Source organism: Pelophylax lessonae, assembly GCF_965119305.1.
Source record: "Pelophylax lessonae genome assembly, chromosome: 3".
NCBI lineage: Eukaryota > Metazoa > Chordata > Amphibia > Anura > Ranidae > Pelophylax > Pelophylax lessonae.
Window position 1 is genome coordinate 516462110 of NC_138770.1, and position 21846 is coordinate 516483955.

General features: G+C 44.6%; 1 protein-coding gene across 2 annotated transcripts in view; it reads right to left on the reverse strand.

The window, feature by feature from the left end:
- The window catches only part of STRN (striatin), a 239659-nt gene that overhangs the window by 88134 nt on the left and 129679 nt on the right, over positions 1–21846 (reverse strand). For both annotated transcript variants that reach the window (XM_082252290.1, XM_082252289.1), the window contains 3 exons: positions 21069–21212; positions 11565–11701; positions 11152–11327 (listed from right to left, as the gene is read on the reverse strand). In XM_082252290.1, coding sequence (XP_082108416.1) covers positions 11152–11327; positions 11565–11701; positions 21069–21212 — 457 coding nt within the window. The remainder of the gene's footprint in view (positions 1–11151; positions 11328–11564; positions 11702–21068; positions 21213–21846) is intronic.

Sequence of the window (21846 nt, forward strand, 5' to 3'; positions counted from 1 at the left end):
TCCTTACATCTCATCTGCCTGGCTCTAGTACCTCAGCATCTTGTTTTCTACCACATTACAGCTGGAAAAAAAGCCCTGAGTGCAAGGGCAACATGAAATGGGCATTGTGTTTGACACCTGTGAGTTAGGACATGCACCTAGGGGGGGTCTTCTACACTGGAAGTCCTCCAGACTACCAGGCCAGACACACACTATCCCAGGACCCTTACAGAGTGGGGTCTCAGCTGCATCCTCTGCCCTGGGACCCCCATCAGACTCCAGGCCCAGACAGGGAGGAAAGGGAGTGGGGGGGAAGGCCAGCTCACTGAGGGATTTTAGGATGGGAGGAGGGAACCTGCGTCCACCACAAAACACTGCCAAAGGGGGAGAGGGGGGACTGTACTTAACCTTCCATGGTGCAGGTAACGCGGGAACCACTAGATCTAGATTTTCCAGCCGTCGCCCAGCAGTCGATTGTAGATCTCCCAAGGGAAAATGCTAAAAATATGTAAGCAAGGAGAAAAAATTGCTAGGACCAGAGATCCTAGCTAGGAGCCTGGGTCCTTACTCCTGACTAGACAGATTAAAATTGATTACCTAGAGCAGAGAGGGGTGTTGTATACCAGCTGAGGATGGCCCATAGGTGTAGCCAGGTGTTTTTTATTCTGCCTAGTCTTACTCCTGGAGGAGGCAATATAACAGTGCTGTGTCCGACGAAAAATTAAAAAGAAAACTGAATTTTTGTCTTACCATAAAATCCTTTTCTCTGATGTTTATTGACAGACACAGCTCCAGATGTTCATGACCCTTGGGTTTATGCTGTCCCCTACAGGAGTAGGACACTAGGCGGAAAAAAGTTAGACTATGCCTATAAGGCAGTCCCAAGGGGTATAATCCCACTTCCTGCTATAGGTCTTCAGTTTTGTAACAAGCAGTGTCAGAAGAACATATAACCCAACTCAATAGAGGGGTGGTGCTGTGTCCGTCACTGAACAGAGAAAAGGATTTTACGGTAAGACAAAAATCCAGTTTTCGCTTTCTTTTTTGAAAAGACGCAGCTCCATATCTTCTTGACCCTTTGGACGTCCCAAAGCAGTGTCAACATGAGGGCTAAGAAGAAAACAGCAATAACACTTCCCAGAAGGCTAAACTAATCCAACCAGGTAAAACATGAGCTCAACCAGGAACCACTCGAGCTCAGCTGACAAAGAATACACCCTCAAAGAGGACTAATCCTCTCCCAACAGCGGCCTGCAAAACCTTGCGGCCAAAAGCAGCATCTGCAGATGCCAACATGTCCACCTTAAAATATTTTGTGAAAGTGTGCACATATGACCAGGTGGCCGCCTTGCAGACCTGCACCACTGACGCCTGATGACAGAAGGCCCAAGAGGTACTAAGTGCCCTTGTAGAATGCGCCTTAACAGGGAAAAAAACAGCCTGACCCTTAATGGAGTAGGACTGCACCACTGCCTGATCCATCTGAAAATGGTCGCAACAGACGTGGCCAGCCCCTTACGGGATCTAGCTGTAAGAACAAATAGGGAATCTGATTTCTGGAGCGACTCAGTCACTGCCAGGTACACCCTGATCGCTCGAACCACATTCAAAGAATGCAAGGCAATCTCTTTGATGGTACTCAAGGCCAAACGCTGATCTACATCTCTTTGGAAAAACTCCAAGACAACAAAAAGGAGGGGGGGGAGGGGTGAACCCCGCCCCGCTGAGACTCACACCACACAATGTACGCCTTCCAGACTCAATGATAAATCTTCCAGGAAATAGATTTTCTAGCTTTTAACAGCGTAGGAATCACCAATTCAGAGACCCCTCTATCCTTCAGCACCTGGCTTTCAATAGCCAAGTAGTTAAAGCCAGCGCCTAAGCAGGATGAAAGATAGGTCCTTGAGCTAAAAGATCTATTCTGAGAGTCTCCAAGGAACATTGGCGACCAGCCGTACCAGGTCTGTGTACCAAGACATGCGAGGCTAGTCTGGGGCCACCAGGATGACTGGAATCCCTTCTGCCTCGATTCTTCGCAGGAGTCTTGGCAGAAAAGTTATCGGAGGAAATGCGTATATCAGATGATTCTGGCCCAAGGGCCCACCAAAGCGTCTGTGGCGTCGGCCGGAGGAACCCGAGACCTTGATACGAACACCTTCCTGTTGAGACGAGAGGCCAACAGGTCCACATCGGGAGTCCCCACTGGAGAGACAGTTGATAAAACACCTCCGGGAGGAGAGACCATTCTCCCTGATCCAGCGTCTGCCGAACGAGGTAGTCGGCCTGCCAATTTTCCACCCCTGGAATATGCACAGCAGAGATGGCTGGAACAAAGCGTTCTGCTCACCTTAGAATGCCGGCTACTTCCTGGGCTGCTAGGGCACTTTAGGTGCCCCCTTGATGATTAACATATGCCACGGCCGTGGCATTGTCTGATTGAATCCTTACCGAGCGTCCCTGCTGACGATCCGTCCATTGGGTCAGGCAAAGCTGATCGCCGGAATTTCCAGGATATTGATTGGTAGGCTAGAATCCTTCAGAGTCCAAACCCCCTGAGCATAATCCATACCCAAGTCACCTCCCCACCCAGACAGGCTGATATCCATGGTGACCACCATCCAGTATAGGGGGGGGGGTAAGGATTTCCCCTGTAGAAGCGCCGGAGAGTGGAGTCACTAGATCAGGGACCCCCCTCATAGCCTGGCTCAACAGGATCAGAATGTCTAGAGACTGTGGATTCTTGTTCCATTTGGGAAGAATCTTTTGCAGTGATCTGGTATGGAACAGAGCAAACGGAACCGCCTCGAAGGTGGAGACCATCAGGCCCAGCACTTACATGCAGGTCCTGAGAGATGACCCCTGGTTGGACAACAGGAGCCAAATCACATCCTGCAACTTCTGGAGTTTCTCCTCCGGAAGAAACACCCGGGCTGAGGCCAAGAACAGGGTCAGGCGCAGGTTGTCCAGTTTGGTGTATGGGATCAGAGCAAATGTTTGGAAATTCAGTTTCCACCCGAACTCTTGCAAAGTTCCACCAAAATGTCCATATTGTCATTCGGAGACTCTGCTCGCAGAAGGTCGTCGTCCAGGTACCCCAGTACTGCAATCCCCTTCTGCCGTAAGAGTGCCAACACCGGGGCCAAAACTTTTGTGAACACCCGATGAGCTGAGGCGAGACCAAAAGGCCTTCAGGTCCAGGATTGGAAGGACCTTGCCTTCCTTCCAGGGAACAGTAAATAGGTCTGAATAAAACCCCTGAAAGCGTTCTGATTCTGGAACCGGTACAATGACCCCTTGTGAGAGCAGATCCTGTACTGCCCCTAGAAGACACCGTAGGCGATCTGGGGACAAGCGCAGATTGGAAAAACGAACCTTGTCGGAGGCAAGGCCCGAAACTCGATCTTGCAACCGGACCAAATCAACTCGTGGACCCATTCCTTTTCGTCTTGAACCAAGAAGGTCCAGGGATCGAAAAGAAGCAAAGACATCCCCTCACCCCAGATACAGATGAGGGCGCCCCTTCAGGCAGAAGTGGGCTTGTCTGCAGTCCCAGAGGAACCCACTTTCGGCTTAACAGGCAAGGGCCACTTGGAACCCCCTGCGGGGTTACAGGTGGATTTTGACACCTGGTCCTTTCGTCCCGAGGGACGAAAGGACTGCTTATGGGCAGAGAAGAAAGGGCCACTTTTGCAACAAGACTCTTTGCTCCTGGTAGTCTGCGGAAGCAGAGTACTCGTACCTCCTGTATGAACAGGCGGTCTCCTACAAAGGGGGGGGCGGGGGGAATCAGTCAGTACCTTCTTGGAAGCCTGGTCCCCAGCCCAGTATTTCAGCCATATCATGCGGCGAAGGGTCACCGCTGTCATGGACACCTTGCAAGCTAGGCGGGCCACATCCAGAGAGGCATCACAGATATACTGCAACCCCTGAACCAGGGGTTGCTGCCAGGTCAAGAGGAGGTTGTCCCCTTCTAAATCCTGGCGCAGGAGCTTAGCCCATTCCATTAAGGTCTGGGAAAGCAAGGGTATGGCAAAAACTGGCTGCAGAATGGAACCGGCCATGGTAAAAAAGGTATCGAACCAGAGATTCAGCACTCTCCTCAAAAGGGTCCTTAACCACTTCCCTCCCGTCATATAACAAAATGACGGCAACAAAGTGGTTGCTCTATCCTGACTGGGTGTCATGACTTCTAGCAGCATAGGCGGCTCTGCACGCCCCCCGGGGGGCATGCAGAGCGGTGATCGGTGGTGCGTTGTGTCACTCTGACACACCGCATCTCCGATCCCGGTAAAGAGCCTATGACATAGGCTCTTTACCATGTGACAAGCTGTAACCAATCACAGCTGGTTGGGTAGAAAATAGGAAATAGGAAGTGCTGTTGATCAGCTTTTCTCAGTTCGTGCTGAAGAGAGCCGATCGGCGGCTCTCCTGATGGAGAGGGGTCTGTGCTGGTAATCAGAGCATTTATTACCAGTGCAGACCCTTGGAGAATGCCACTAGAGCCATCAGGGATTGCCCACCTATGGCCACCAGGGATGACAATCAGTGCTCAGGGAGCCTGTCAGTGACCTCCTCATCAGTGCCACCCACCAGTGCCCATCATTGCCCCCTATCAGTGCGCATCAATGCTGCATATCAGTGTTACCCATCAGTGCTGCATATTAGTGCCTGTCAGTGCGGCCTCATCAGTGCTCGTCAGTGCAGGGAAAAACTTCTTTACAAAATTTTATAACAAACAAAAAACTTTTTCTTCAAACTTGCAAGTCTTTTGTTTAGCAAAAAAGAAAAAAAACCTTGCGATGATCAAATACCACCACCTTGCGGTGATCAAATATCACCAAAAGAAAGCTCCATTTGTGGGAAAAATATTCCAAATTTGGTTTAGGTACAGTGTTGCATGACTGCGCAATTGTCATTCAAAATGCAACAGCACTAAAAGCTTAAAATTGGCCTATGCAGGAAGGGGGTGAAAGTGCCCTGTACTGAATTGGTTAAAGAACAGAGTCCTCCACCGGGAGAAGGGTGGCTTTATTAAACCTGGAAACCTGAGTATCCACCCCAGGTGGTACTGTCAGCTTCTTTAATAGGGACTCGTCAAAAGGATACCTTTCTAGCGAAACGCTTAGGTACCCCACTGACTCGCGACAATGCTGTTGAAATAGGCGAGAGGGGAATACCTTTGCCATCTTTGAGGCTCTGCGGGTACCAAAGTGCACCTGTGCAGCCGTATCGGTGTCCTCCAATTATAACGTTTCCCACACTGATACAATCAGTGCATCCACTAGCGCCATTTCATGCACGGCTGTAGTGGAAGAGGATTCAGAGCACTTTGGGTGCATGGAAGCAGAGCCAGTAGGGTGACTCACGTCCACGGCGGCCAAATCAACCTTAGAATCTGAGGAGACCGAGGATGCAGGGTGAAGGTGGAGGACGCTTTTTGCTCGTCTTATCATATCTACCTTGGACACTAGCAACTGCAGGACCGCCGTCATAGCAGACAAAGCGGACTTGGACCCAAAGGGCCCTGAAGCCTCTGAGAGGGGGTCAGGAGGTGACACGTGCTCCAGGGTCTCCACGGGTTAACCTGGGGACCACCAACAAAAATTTAGAAAATTGCTGTAAAGTACCCCTCCCCCCACCACTGCACCAGCGGCACTACAAGTCCCAGCGCACCAAGTACCGCTATAGCGCAAAAGGGAGCCATTTAGCACCCACAAGGACTCACTATCCCCAACTCAGGTACAGGGACAGAGTGCCAGTGTAGCGATCAGAGAGAAAGAAAGTTCAGGAACTGACACCAGAGGCCCACCGCTGATTCACCGCTCCATAGGCTTCAGAAATATGGCCGCCGTGTGATAGCAAAGGAAAATGGCCGCCGGACTACACAACCCCCCCCCCCCCGGCCTCAAATCATAAAAACAAGCATATCCACCCACCGCACAACACCATGGGACAGAGCAGGCACCGCTCCAGGCAGACCACCACACCATCTTGGAATGGGGTGCTGCATGCTAGAGGCACGCTGTGACTCAGGTTGTGACCAGGGCTATGAGACCTTGCAAGGCGTACACTGGCCAGCCAACCTTCATCCAGTAGGGTTATTTCATGGCAGACCTGAGGTCAGGGGTCGAGGCTCGCTGGCTGGCCTGGAAAGACGGTAAGGATCTTGAATATCCAATCCATCGCCCAGTCCAGCAGTTGAGTGTAGTTCTCGCAGAAACAGAAAATAATAAAAGAAGCAAAAAATTCCATTTAAACTGAAAAAATGTTAGGACCAGAGATCCATACTCCTTACTAGGCAGAAAAAAAAAAACTGAAGACCTACAGCAGGAAGTGGGAGTATATCCCCTAGGACTGCTCTATAGGCGTAGTCAAACTTTTTTCCGCCAAGTGTCCTACTCCTGTAGGGGGCAGCATAAACCCAAGGGTCAAGATGATATGGAGCTGTGTCCGTCAATGAACGAAAGAGAAATGACGATTTACACTTTCTGCCAGCAGCTGGCAGATAAATCCAGTATCTGGTGCGTGTTTATGTGCATCAATGCATATATGTGCGTATGTTCCTGTGTGTAAGGCATATGCATGCAAGTCAATTCTACTGGCCAGAACATTAATTTGTTATAGCCACTAGCCTGAAATTAAGCACATATGCCCAAATTATGGCATTACGCTTCTCTCTGAACACAAGTTTGGGGCATTTTATTCATGTCCCTAAACACTGCTCTGAAACAAGAATATAAAACACTACAATGTCCATGGACATATTGGCTAATACTGAGGCATTAAGAAAGAAAAATGCTTCGAACAGCGGTATTTTTTTTCTGCCCATGTGCGTGTAGCCTTAAGAGGACTTTTCTAGCTGTAAGCTAAATTAACGTACACTAAGGGCTCTTTCACACGGCCGTTCAGTTTTTTGGCTCCGCTCTTTTTTTTTTTTCACGGAGCAAATGACACTTGTGTCATCCGCTTTGTATGTCCGCATATCATCCCATCTGTTATTATTTATGTCCCATCTAAATTCCAATCCCAATAATATCAAGCTGGAATTTCACTGGGACAGGACAAGTATACAATTTTTAGATGTGACCATTTTTAGACATTTTACAGGGTTTGCAACAAAGGTCTTTTTTAAAAAAAACAGATCGTAACAGTTACCTTTCCATCATGAGTGGCCACCACCCTACGTGGTTGAAGAACATTCCCAGGGGCCAACTCATGAGGGTGAAGCGTAACTGTACGTTTGATGATGATTTCATGACACAATCAGCTGTTATCAAAGAGAGGTTCATTCAAAAAGGATACGAGGAAGATGAGTTGGATTTAGAGATTAAAAAGATTCTCGAGTTGCCTAGATCTGAGGTTTTAAAAAACAAAACCAAGTCTGTAGATAATGGGAAGGAATGGAGTTTCCTCTCGGACTTTTCAAGTGACTACAGAAATGTTGAGGCAATTTTTGAAAAGCACTGGCCTATGCTTTTAAAAGATAGGGTACTAGGCCCAGTTCTTCCAACTAACCCCTCCTTTATATACCGTAAAGCCCCCAATTTTGGGGACAGAGTGGTAAAAAAGGTTTTGGACCCCCCAAACGTTCCCTTCTTCCCTGATAGGAAAGGTTTCCACAAATGTGGGCGTTGTCGGGCGTGCTCATTCACTAAAAATAATTTGAGGAAAAGGGAAGTGTTTGAGGTCCCAGCTATAGGGAAACAGTTTAAAATTCAAAGTTTAATAACTTGTGACACCACACACGTAGTATATGCCTTAATGTGTCCGTGTAATTTAATTTACATTGGTAGAACAAAAAGGACCGTTAAGAAACGTGTAGGTGAACACATCACAAACATTATAAATGGCTTTAAGGACCACAGCGTATCGGAGCATTTTAGGAGGCATCATAACCAGGACCCCACTGATCTACAGTTTTGGGGTGTAGAGAGGGTGACTCCATCCTGGAGGGGATCTAACTGGGTTCGAGAACTATCCAAATGCGAAACCAGATGGATTTTTCTCACCCAGGCCCTGGTCCCCAAAGGGTTAAACATAGATTTGGACCTGAACTGTTTCATCAGTGATCTTTGATGGACAGTACATAGGGGGAGAATGCACCTTTGTTGTAGTTTACAGTTCTAATTGTATTTTTTAACCCTTAAAGTTCTTTTTAGAAAATGGGATTGTAGTGTGAGTATCAGGTTTTGAGACCATTTAATAAGTGTTTTAATTTTAAATTTTAAAATTTTAACTTTAAATTTTAGACCTTTTTATATATAATATAATTTAATTGCTTTGTGTGGATTCCTATTGGATCCCACTATTATCCATATCGACTTCTGATGTGTTGCATTGGTTGGCATCTTTTGGGAAATCATTCGTGACCACACATGTGGTATTGGACATTGAGTGTTGCACAATTTTATTTTCAATTTTATTTTCAATTTCATTTTTAATTTTTTGGAATTTTACAAAATATTTTTTAATTTATTGTTACTTACACTGTCTGTTATGGGGAGTGTAGTAGATATTGTGAATGTGATTTTTATGTAATTTTCTATATAATTTTCGATATGCACATTATTATGAGGTGTATAAGGATAATTAGCCTGTATTTCATTGTATATTTATTATTACATGAATATGGGAGGAGCATGCTGACGGTATATGGGTATGTCTTGTATTCACAAGACCACCTAAATGTATACCATTCTAATCAATGGGACACCGTAGATTAATGTAATACAATTATGATAACGGCGGCTGTATACTGTATTTGGTACGACCGCCCACTGCACATTGTATGACTAATGGGAAACCAGATAATCGTGTAGTGTAGCCTTACGGGAATAGGACCTAAGTATGGGCAAGACAAGCAGGATGTAGGACCTTTTCAGCGGTCCGATGTGGGCGGAAGTGCTCGCTGTCATGGAGCGGCCCAATTTACATATGAGGGCGGGTCATTAGATCCTCGTCAAAACCGTCAGCAGACACTCCTATATAATCGGACGCCGTGCCGTAAGGTTCACGCCCTTTGAAAAAGTCGGAAATGACGAAACGCGTCAGGGCATGAACCTTACGGCGACCGGAAGTGCACGGGGGACACGAGCGGCAGCTTTGGAGATCCGAGACACCAGCGTGGAGAGGGTGAGCAGGATCGACACAGCATACCACGGTACCCGTAGCACTGATATCTACTAGGATATTGAAGGCATATGGTTTTAATGCGTTTGTGAGTACATTTGTATTGGGGTTTTTTTGAATAAATTATCTGATGGGTGAAACAATATCACACTAGTGCGGTTCCTTCTTTCCCCCTATGTTCACCATTTGAGCAATTATCGGGAGGAGAAGGGAGACACGTGACTACCCGAGATTGAAATCCAGTAATAGCAGCAGTAATCACTCCTGAGTGGGATTTGTGTTACAACAGCTTGTTTGCCTGTCCTATGCAAATAGGTGGGCCACAGCTTCTGGTGAGTTGCCATTCCCCCCATTATCACATCGGTGGAGGTGTAGAGCAGTGGTGACCCCAACACTTGGTGGTGTTTCTCACTTGGTGGATTGGACTATTGCTGGAGGAATTAACCCCTTGTTTTGAAATTTTGCCACTGATGGACGTTTAAGGACTATAATAAGATGTGACGGGTTTTAACTACGTCATTTCTCCTCAATTATACCTGCGCTACTTATACCATTGTATATGTTCCAAGGGACGATATATATTTGAGTATACTTCTACATATCATCCCATCCGTTTGCGGATGATATACGGACATAATGTAAGTGTATGGGCATTGCGGATGTCAGCGGATGACACCGCTGACATTTGATTTTGCTTCCTGTTTTTTTAAAACGGAGGAAAAATAGGGTTCTGTTCCGTTCCAAAAAACAGAACAGAACTGAAAGGAAGAAAATCGTATGTCAGCGGATGACATCCGCAATGCCATTGAGATACATTATGTCCGTAAATCATCCGCAAAAAATAGGATGATTTACGGACATACGGAGCGCCCGTAGGTCAATTATACAGTATTCCGCTGAGATGCAAGACAAAGGCTCAATGAAGGTTAAATCTGATGGAAAATAAAATGATTACTAAAGTCAAAAACAACCACCTATGAATCAAAATAGTAATATAAATAATTTCTGAGGCAAGAGATATATATAAAATAGTGGCGGAAAAAAAAGTTTGAAAAGAAAAAAAAAAAAAAAAAAAGACTAATAAAATCCTGCAGGAATAGAGCATTAACACCTGAATCTGCACATTTAAAATAAATGTCAAGAGATAACTTTGTTACTCACATAAACTCAAAGTTTATAGACCACAATGCAAATAAAAACAACTAGGCAACCATAGATGGCAAAAAGGGTTTCAATTTGAATAACCAGATGCAGTGTTAACCCCTTGGTGCTGGCCGTATGCAAATATGCGGCCTCTCGGCGCCTGGTCCTTGCTTTGTATAGACCTGTGCTGAAAGCGTGCGCGCTACAGGATCCCAGCACAGTTACTGTCCCCTAACCGAAAGCAATGAGCGATCGGGAGTTTTCTGACCGCTTATCACGGTGGTCACGTAATCTTAAGCTGTGCCCCACCTCCCAGCGTCTTAAACCTCTTAAAGCGACAGGAACGGCCAGCGCTAAGAGGTAAAGTGATTCTAAAGGCTCTAGGTTTTTTACCTTAATGCATTCTATACATTAGGGTAAAAAACCTTCTGGGTGCAGCACTCCTCTTCCCCTCCTCCCCCCTTATATTTACCCGAGTCCTATCTTGATCCAGCGTTGCACGAGAGCAGGGGCCCTCCCGGGTCTCCCTCACTTCATTGGCTCACACAGCAGCGGAATAGCTGTCAATCACAGCTAGTGAGCCAATGAGGAAAGAGGGGCTGAGCCACACTGTGTGAATGGACACTCAGAGTGCAGCTCAGAAACAAGCCTGCTTGAGTGCCCCAATAGTGGGAGGCTTGCTATCAGAGGCACTTGGCAGGGGGAAGGAGCCAGAACCGCCAGCAGGGGACCCAAAAAGTGGAGGATCGAGGACGCTCTGTGTAAAACCATTGCACAGAGCAGGCAAGTATAACACGTTTATTATTTTTCCTTTAGAAAATTCTTCCCTTCAGAAACACTTCAGGGACAACTGAAAAGCAAAAAAAGAAAAGGAAAAAAAAAAAAAAAAAAACAAACTTTTTTGCTGGGGCAGTCTTTTGTAGATTCCACATTTTTAATGTATGATCTTCTGATGCAGTTATCAGGACAGGCTCTGTTGGGTGGAATGCAAGGCCACGAATTCCATCAAAATGACTTCTAAGAGTGAATTTGGGATTCCATGTTTTTCTAAGAGCATCTTTATTGTTTGCAACCTGTAAAAAAAAAAAAAAAAAGTTACATATGAACAAATCTAAGGACCTATTCAGAAAAAAAAGCATTGCTGAGCACACTTGCCACGTGCTGCACTATAAAAACAGGCTTGTTTTTCAAAACATCAAAGAGCACTACCAAATTAGTTTTATAATTCTTAACAAGAACATACTAAATGGGTAAAAAAATATATATATATTGGCATGACCTTAAAGCGTAATATATACCATAGAACTTACATCATATGTCATGGAGTCTGCTTCATTGGCTACTGTAAGTCCTGCCAATTCTCCTAAACCCAGTTCATTTTCTAATGCTTCATCAGGTCCCATAATAAAAGATTTTCCAGACGATGGTGGAAATGTTAATGCTTCAACTGCGCAAGAGAGGAAAAAAAAAAAAATATTCAGAATCACCATGGTTTTATTTAAAATTATATTATTTATATATATATATATATATATATATATATATATATATATATATATATATATATATATACACATACACATATACATACACACACACATTATATATATATATATATATATATATATATATATATATATATATACATACACATGCATACACACACACACACACACACACATTTGGGTCAAGAAAATGCCATCTTTATAGAAGAATTATAGGCAAAACATTTTTTTTCATTTCAGATAGACCAATGGAGGGTTATTTTTTTTCTATCTGTGTCCCATTGGAGAGATTTACCTTCACTTCCTGTCCCACAGCCAAAACAGGAAGTGACAGGAAATCCCTGCAAACTAAGGGAATTCCTTGGGGACCCCCAAGTCACCAGAGCTTTTGATTTTTTCTTTTGCAATGCATAGACAAAAAAAAATAAAAAATTTCTTATTTCATTTTATCAGTATTATTTAAAAAAAAAAAAATACATGGTCACTATAGATAAAGTATACATTTTATTCTAGAATGACGCAAAAGCATTTACAATTAAATAAGGGCTTTTTTTACTTTTCAATTTTATCTTTGACCTGTAAATTCTATGTCTTGGAGTACAGGACAGGAAGTCAAACATTGGGTAATATGCTGCTACCTATGGTAACTGGACACTGGCAAAAGCTTTGCAGGGAATGCTTCCAGCGCAACCTCATAATAACTTCAACCACTCATAGAACTTTTTGTAGCAGTCAATAAGGAGAAATAGAGGACAAAAGGGAGGGGCCTATGTCTTGTACTGTACTCCAAGATATGAAATTAACATGCAAGTCAAAATTTCCATTATCTTAACTAACATACAGGACAGGAAATCAGACCGTGGGATGTCCTCAAGCAATAAACTGAGGGAGCAACAACATAGTGAATAGCAGCAAACAGGCCACAAAAAGAAGGGTGAACATACCCTTAACACTCAGGACAACATCTTTAAGGACGCTGTGGTAGGGAATCAAAGCAGCAACTTTGAAAAAGTATGAACAGGAGACCATGTAGTGGCCTTACAACTCTGCAAAACGCATGCTCGATACTGAAAGGCCCAAGAAACGCCAAAAAGACTGGTGGAATGGGAACTAATAGGGAAGGGGAGAACCTTCCTGGAAATCAGCAGCCACTAAGCAATGGTGGAAGAATCGGCATGATGTCTTTTCTTGGGACTTTCAGGGAGTACAAAAAGGAAAAAGGTACAAGGAGGATTTTGTGGATAGGTAGACCCTAATCACTCTGACCACATCCAGGCAGTGGAGTGAAATCTCCTTGGCATGACATGTTTGGGAGAAGAGCACATGATAAGGGAGGACAATTCTCTTCATCATTGAGCTGAAAGGAAGGAAGAGGGTCTGGGCACCCGAAAGCACCAGATTCCGATCCCATGGGGACGCAGAAGGTAGGAGTGGGGGATTAACACTGAAAAAAATCCTTGTATAAAGGCCTTAAGAAGAGTGAGAATCCAAAGTTTCTGGAATAGAATGGATAAAGGCAGAAACCTTTCCCGTTAAGAGCTCTAAGAGTCACATGCTGGGCTAGATCAGACAGGAAGGACAAGTGGAGAAATTGAATATTCCAGGGTTGAGGTGCCTGCTTTCACAACAGCCAAAAAGTAGGCCATCCAGATGCAATTGTGAATCTTAGGAGAAGTATTTCTTACTTTCAGCAAGGTGGAATGACAGTCAGCAATGCCCCTATCCTTAAGGCCCTGGGTTTTAACAGCTATGCTGTTTAAGTCAGAAAATGAGAAGCAGAGTGGAAGAGAGGGTTCTTCTGGGCCAATTTAGAGCATTGAGAATCGCCAGAATCTATTCATCTGTTTGCAGAGCAGTAGAGAAGGACTCTTCATTGGAGGGGTTGCATAGACCAGTCTGAATGGAGACCAAGGAATCATCAGAGCATCCATTGCAAAAGCCAGGGTATCCCTGGAATTGACTACAAACCTGTCCAGTTTTTTATAACTCTTGTGTTCCTGTATCCCAGACTACTTTGGTATCAGTCCCTGGTATAAATATTGATGCAACATTTTTTATCTACAATGTGTGATACTGTGTATGTAGCATACTATTCCAAGGGTTAATTTTTAATGATATTCTAAATAAATATGTTATTTTATATTTTATTTTTTTCACACTTTAGGGGTATCACAAAGTCCCATTTCTCCTCTTTCTTTCCCTTTGTGGGTTCCAAATTCTGTCCAGTTTCTTGTCGAGTCTGGAGGCTATTATGTCCACATCTGGTTTTACCAGTTTCTGACAGACCACCAGGAAGATCTTGGACGCCTCCTCCTGAGGCCAGGTGTTGGTGACTCAGAAGTCCACTTGCCAAATCTCCACTCCCGGTATGTGGACAGTGGAGACAGTTGGAAGATATAATATATTCTATGCCCAGGAATGAAATTGGACTTTCTTCTTTAAGGCTGGCTGACTTCTGGTACCACCTTAATATGTTGTGTAGGTCACAGCTGTGTTGTCAGATTGCACTTTGACTGTGTGACTGTGCAGGTGAGGAGTTTGGTGGGGGGGGGGGGTCAGTCTTATGGCACTTCGTTCCAGAATGTTGATGGGGGGGGGGGGGGGGGGCATTGACTCCTGTGGAGACCAGGTTTCTCGAATAGTCTGGGGACTGTAGTCCCTGCCCCAAACCAAGCGTTCATTCATCATTACCACCTCCCAGAAAGGAGGAAGGAATTATTTTCCTGGATTCTATGGGTCAGTTGAAAATCTACAATGTACGAGAGATCCTCCCCCTGAGCCTATGTATTCTGACAGCGGGGAGAATTCCCTGCTGTCAAAATACAATGATCAGCTTTGCCAGCTATAGCTGAACTGGCCAAATTTTGATCCCGCAAGGCTGGTATAACTCTCAGCTATAATTTGAACAAGAACTGCCAAGCAAGTGCTGGGGAGCAGAAGGACAGGGCATACACCTTGTGTACTTTCGATTATGTACGCTCACAGTTGTCCACAACTGGTTACCGTCTATAGCTTAAAGTGACACTCCACTTTTGGATATTCAAAAAGATTATCCAAGAGAACTATATATATTTTGCCAATATTTGAGCAAACTTTTGCAGTCATGTCTCAGAAATGATGGCCTGCCTATATTTCTCTAATGCTAGGTGAGTTCTAAGTGGCACGTCTTGCTAAGAATAGAAGCCACGATGCCATTTTCAGACACGCAGTTGCTTTTTCTCAATGGCAAAAATGGAGGTCAGTCCAGCTGCAGAGATTTTACAAGTTGGAAAATCTGTGTGTGATCGTGAGCAATGCGAATCCTTAGGGAGTGTACACTTTTCATATATATTATCTTGATGGCTTGTATCTAACATTTCTAAGGTCCAGTGTAATAAAGAGAAAAATAATATAAAGAGGTTGGTTCCAGATAGGCCAGCTCTGATGAAACCGACGCAAGGTCGGTGAAACGCGCCAGCGGCAGCACCAGTTGGACTGCACCACTTGGACCAACCTCCCTGGTGTGTTTGTTTGACCCCTGCATCATCGGCTCAACCACGGCTCCCCCTGCTGAGTTGCTCGCTATACCGGAAGTGACGTAGGGCCGGCATCCACGGACCCACTCGTCACCACCTGGAACGAGGCTGGAGCCAGCACGGAAGGGAAGACGCCGACAGCAAACTGCATGAGCCGGCGGGGTCATCTCACCAAACACGGAGGTATGAACTCTTCTTATCTTGTCCGCATGTAGTATGGTGCATGATATCCTCTACAACCAGCACGGAAGACCTTATTACCATTATCCACGTATCCATTGTGGTCGGGTGTCTAACCAGTGACTGGACAGTTTGTACCTCTTACACTAGACCTAACGGCCCCTGCTGGAGGAAACTGCACTACTCTAGGGCTGGTTCGCATTCTCTGGGATACCACCACCAACTGGGCTCTAATCACCACTTTGGGGGAATTTTCATTCCATTATACCATCACAGGATTATTCTTGTTTGGATAACCAATAGCTTTCTAACCCAACTTCTGGATATTGCCCCAGTGGACTTTGCTCTACTTCCGTTCACATGTTGGCCCTGCTACAGCATATCCGCCATATAATGATTTTTTCCACACAGGATTATTTTCAGCTGTGTCCAGGACCCCTGCATGATTGAAGCACTGCATATTCCCTTAAGAGTATGGTTATCCCCATATATGCTTTGAACCGCACCATCAGCTATATGTTCTTGGTCCAAGTTGATGCAATCCACTGTTTGTTTGTTTTTAAATGCTTTTATGATGTCTTGTGTCCATGTATGTATTTAGTTCCTTCACCAGGCACAAGTGCCCAATAAATATTTTTCATATATTCTCAGCACCTTAGCTATCATTGTGTATCTTTGGTACCTATATTTGATCACCTCTTCTTGTGAAGTGGGGATTGGATTTATACCTTTATTTCCACCCAATTCACATACTTTGCTGTTTACAGTGTAATAAAGCTTTGCCTTTAAATATACATGTTTTATGTCAAGGTTAGCGCATTTTTGTAGTTCACTGGTAAACACAAAACTCTGCCAAAAAAAAGCATGCACATTTTCAAATGCGCTATGGGGCCAAAAATGCACTATACTAAACAGAAGAAACACCTGCACCTTTTTAAAAGCCACAATGCACCATGTTGCATTAATGCTGACAGGCACCATAGACCAGGGCTTGACAAATTTGCTATGATTGTAGGAGCCAGTTTTTTTTTTTTCTGTAGCGTGGGTTGTCAGCGCCCCAGGGAAGGGCAAGTAATTTGCGCCCCCTAACCCTAACTTACAGCAGAGCGGGCAGTCAATAACTGCAATGTAACATCAGGTGTATAGGCTGGCCAGAAAGCCCAGTTATAGGGGAAAATGCATTGTGACTGCAGCATGTAAAATACCCTCATCTGCTCCCTTTTTTAGCTTAAGGGTGGATGTTGGTGGGTGGCATGTCTCTACTGCACATTTTTACCACCCAACTGCAAATCTAAATAAAGCCTTTGTGAGACTTTAAATCCACCCCTATCCACCTCACAGCACACCGCAAACAACTTTCCAAGAAGTGCACTATTCGATAGAACACCAGCTCAGCGTGTCACAGGATGACCACAGGAGCACACAGCCCAGGCAGCCCTCGTGCTTCATCCTCCACCAGAAAACCTCCAGCTCCCTCAGTAGTGACAGTCCAGCTGCTAGGTCAGGTAAAGGCCACACAGGCTGCCAGGTCCCCCCCCACCGTTGACCTGTACCGTGTAGGTGGGCTCTGGGGGAAGGAAGGCCAGCTTGGCCACAACGCAACATGGGTAGCAGAAGAGAGCCCCCACCTCAGAGAGAAGCCGTTCATCCTCGGACCTTACACGGGCAGAGGAGAGGAGAAGCAGCCTGCCCCCTCCCCTGCCTTGTCAGGAGTTGCAGTGAGTGGGCTGGCGGCAGCCCAGGCGCCAGGACGTGGTTTCTGGTCCCTATGGTGACCTGGCGCTTGTCAAACCCTGCCATTGACCATGTGATTTTTATTGTTGTATGTTGCAGCGGGACAGTAGATGCAGGAGAAATTGCACTAGTGCAAACAGGGCCTAAAGCAGAATTCTGGGATAACCCTAGCTAATCTTAAAAATACTTTCTCCCCTCCTAACACACATGCGTACTAACCTGTGTAAGAAAGATGCATATACTTACCTATTTTTATTCCGCTCTTGTCTGGCCACCTGGTAGGCTCCCATGTGTCAGCCAGTGGAGGCTGTAGGGCAGAAGAGGGAGTGCCGACAAGATACCGGCCAGTTTAATCTATGGGTGACATCACAGCTCCAGGCTTTACCAGGCGTTGTCAAGTGCGCTCTCCCCTGCAGCTGGCCACTGGCTGACACCAGGGAGATCATAGGAACGGACTGGAGCGGCATGAAAAGAGGCAAGTATATGCATCTTACTTGCACAGGTTAGCAAGTATGTATGTAAGGAGGTAAAAGGGAGTATTTTTATAATTCCGGTTATCCCGGAATTCTAATTGAATGAACTGCATGATAAATCAAGTTCATTATGATTAACCAATTAACAAATGTATGGACAGGTACAGTGTACAGCACTTAAAGAAAAACACCCACCAAGGATCATTAATAATGTGCTAAGAAAAAAAAGGAAAACTGTAGTAACACATAGCAACTAATCTTCCTTCTTCATGATCAGAATTTAAAAGTTAAATTTGATTTCATGTTCCTGCACTATTACAGTGGTTTGTGGTGTTTATTTGCCAGCTTTTGTCATCTTGATAACAAAATGAAAACCTTCACTTCATTTTTGAATAATCCTTTTCTGCCTCAATCTGTTTCCCATCAGACATTAACACAACACGTATGATAAACTAAATGAACAGGAAAGGAAAAAAAATGGTAATGTGAAGAAGCCTCAGTACATCGACAGCCACAACAAATGTGACAGATGCTTAGTAGAAGATTAGAAGAAAAGATGTATTGAATGTAGTTGCTTAGTAACTAGTTTCCTGCAACATGCACATGTGTGGAGGAGTCAGATGAATCATAAGAGCACTGATTTGCCAGGGGCACCAACATTTCTTACCTCCTACTATTTAAATCAGCTATGCTTGGGATCTAGCATCTATTAGTAACAGAAGTTGATAAAAATACAGAATTATTATGTTTCTCAACAATTACCTCAATTAAGCCTAATGTTAGAAATATGGGAACCCTGCAAGCCAAAAATGTACAACTGTACATTCGGGATTGAAAGAATTACTACTTTTAACTGAATTTTTACAGGTTTGACTAATCGGTAGAAAAAAAAAAAAAACACTAATGCTGCACAGTGAATATGTTGTACTGCTCTTTTGTCTCAATATACCCTGATCAGACATAATTTTATGGCCATCCACTTATTATAAAGTAGGTCCCCCTTTTGCCACCAAAACCGCTCCTTTTTCCACCAAATCAACCCTGACCCATGTATGCATGAACTCCACTAGACCTCTGAAGATATGCCATGGTAACCAAGCCGGTTTTTAATATTAGGGCACTTACCTGTCCAGAAAAAGTAGAAAATATGGGCACTTTTGTGGGGCTGAGCCCTGGATCCAAAGGGTGGTTTTGGTCAGCATGCACTCGGGCAGCACTTATGAGGAGAAGCAGCTCTGTGGAATGTATGACAAACACAAGGTGCCTCTAAGTGCAGTATGGACTATTTATTAGAACATTAAAGGGTTAAAAACACTTACAAGATATTCCATGTAATGAAAGTCAAGAGACAGCCTGTGATCAGCCAACAGCATCGCCTGTAACCAAGAGGAGATGAGCCGATAGTCGGCTAGCCAGTGTCCAGGGGGCTGCTAGTATGTAAGCGTGCAGCGAACACACAGCGCAGTCAGGCTTCTAGAAACCACGATGGAACGCACGGGGCCGGTGTCAGGTATGGGTGGGTGGTAACATGTTTGGGAGCATGCTCGGCTCCTTCAACAGACCTCTGATGAAGGTCTGATGAAGGAGCCGAGCATGCCCTGAAACGTCACCATCCTTCGGCAGCGTACACCGGCCGCCTGCGTTCCAGCGTGGTTCCTGGAAGCTCGACCGCGCTGTGTGTTCGCTGCACGCTTACATACTAGCAGCCCCCTGGACACTGGCTAGCCGAGTATCAGCTCCTCTCCTCTTGGTTACAGGCGATGCTGTTGGCTGATCATAGGATGTCTCTTGGTTTTCATTACGTGGAATATCTTGTAAGTGTTTTTAACCCTTTAATGTTATAATAAACGGTCAATACTGCACTCAGAGGGGCCTTGTGTTTTTCACACTTACCTGTCCATGCAATCCAGCGGTGCCCTCACCCGAACCGATTCTTCAATCAGCTATCGGGTGCTGGCCCTGCCATCTTGACTAAGGAAAACCGGCAGTGCACTTTGTGAATGGGCCGCAGTCCACAGGTACCAGAAGGCTGAGGGGAGGGTTACTTGCTCCTTCCTAAAAAGGTGCCAAATGGGCCAGCGGGAGGGCAGAGAAAGCAGACAAGCAGAGCTTCCCCTTTTGTCATGCAAGTTGCAAAGTGGGGCCTCCATGTATCAAACTTTTTTAGCATATTCCACAGATGCTTGACTAGATTGAGGTCTGCAGCATTTTGGAAAGCAAGTCAACACCTCAAACTCGTCGTGCTCCTCAAAACCATTCTTGAACCATTTTTGAAGTGTGGCAGGGAACATTCTGCTGAAAGAGATCACTGCCATCAGATAAAACAGTTTCTATGAAAGGAAGTACTTGGTCAGCAACAATGTTTAGGTGGTATGTGTCAAGCAACATCAACATGAATAGCAGGACCAAGGATTTCCCACCAGAACATTGCTTAAAGCATCATACTGCCTCCGCTGGCTTGCCTTCTTCCCATACTGCATCCTGGTCCCATTGGTTCCCCATGTAAACTGACGCACGCGCACTCAGCCATCCCGATGATGTAAAAGAACCGTGATTCATCAGAGCAGGCCACCTCCTTCCATTGCTCTATATAGGTGCTTTTGGCTTTGGACACAGGTCAATATGGCCAACCTGACTGGTTTGCAACTACTCAGCCCCATACACAACTGTGATGACCATTTTTTCTTCTTTTAAACACATCAACTTCAGGGAGAACATGCTTACTTTCTGCCTAATATATACCACTGACTTTCGGGTGCCATTGTAACAAGTTAATCAATATTCCCTTAACCTGTCAGAGGTCAAAGTTATGGCTGATGCAAGACTGTAGGCCAAGTCTGAATTTTTTAAAACTATCCCTTATCTTAGGGTGCCCATATGTTTCAGAGCACATTTGGATGTGCACAAACAGGTACTCCCTTTATGCAGCACACACCTAAACATGACAAAATCATGACATGTGATCCACCAACTTCTTTAAACCTCTTGCTGACTGCGTAACTACACATATTCATAAACAGCAGCATGAGACTTATGTGAACAGCATGCTCATTTGTGCACTAAGCACACTGACTGAGCTGCAATTGATTGCTCTCAGTCAAGGCTTCTGATTAAGAGTCTGAGGGATGGGCTCCCGATCATGTGACCAAATAACAGTGGTCACATTATACAGAAGTTGCGCTGCCTCCCAAGCACTAAAGCCCACTAAGACGACCACCGAGAGGCGTGTGTTAATATTCGTGTTTTACTGAATAATATATTAAGGTGGAAAATGGTGCATCGCAATCCTAAGTCAAATAATAATAGTTAATAATAGCAAAGTGTAAAAAATGTAAATTAATATTTTGGCTATATTATGTGCCTCATAAGTAACACGTTTAATTCTGCATAAATATAACAGAGCGTACCTTCATCTGTTCTGTTTATTTCCTGTTCGCTGAGCCGTGAGCTTGCTGGCCGAGAAGAGGAGACCACGGATGGCTGTAATGATGGCAATTCATCCACATCTCGAAGATTTGCCAGCATATCTTGGAGTTTTGATCGGTTTGGCCCTAACCACAACAATAAGGAAAAGTGGGAGCAGAAAATATTTAGCTTCTTCTATAAACACAATCTCGGCAGGTAGTTCTACTTACAGATTAGGGTTAAAGACTTTTTATATATATTTAAATGTAATAAACTAATGTAAAATCACAATACATAATGTAGCCATATCTAGTCAAAGACCAATGTAAAGAAGTCAATATTAAATATAAAAGACAGTAGCATACAAGTAGCCTGGAAACATGTTTAAAGCAACATTTTTTTTACCTTACACAGATAAAACAGCCTCACACTCCATTTGACTCTTACCTGAGCTTTTCTCCAACATGCTCCCACATCCCTGTTTTGATTGTTTTATGTGGGACACAGGCTGAGACATTTCTTCTGAGGTTTTTCCTGTTGTAAGTTTAGGGACAAAAGGTTCTTTAAGAGATGGAAACTCTAACCACTGGTAAGGCATTTCCTAGATCAGTAAATTAGAAGTGCTTCAACAATACGTACATATTCGTAACAATACGTAATTTGACAGAATAACTTGGTAGCAGTAAGTACATTTGATGTTATATTGACACACATTCTTTGCATTTACAGATTTAGGAAGTGCTTGAAATGTGCAAGAAGCAGCACGTGCTCTCTGCCAAA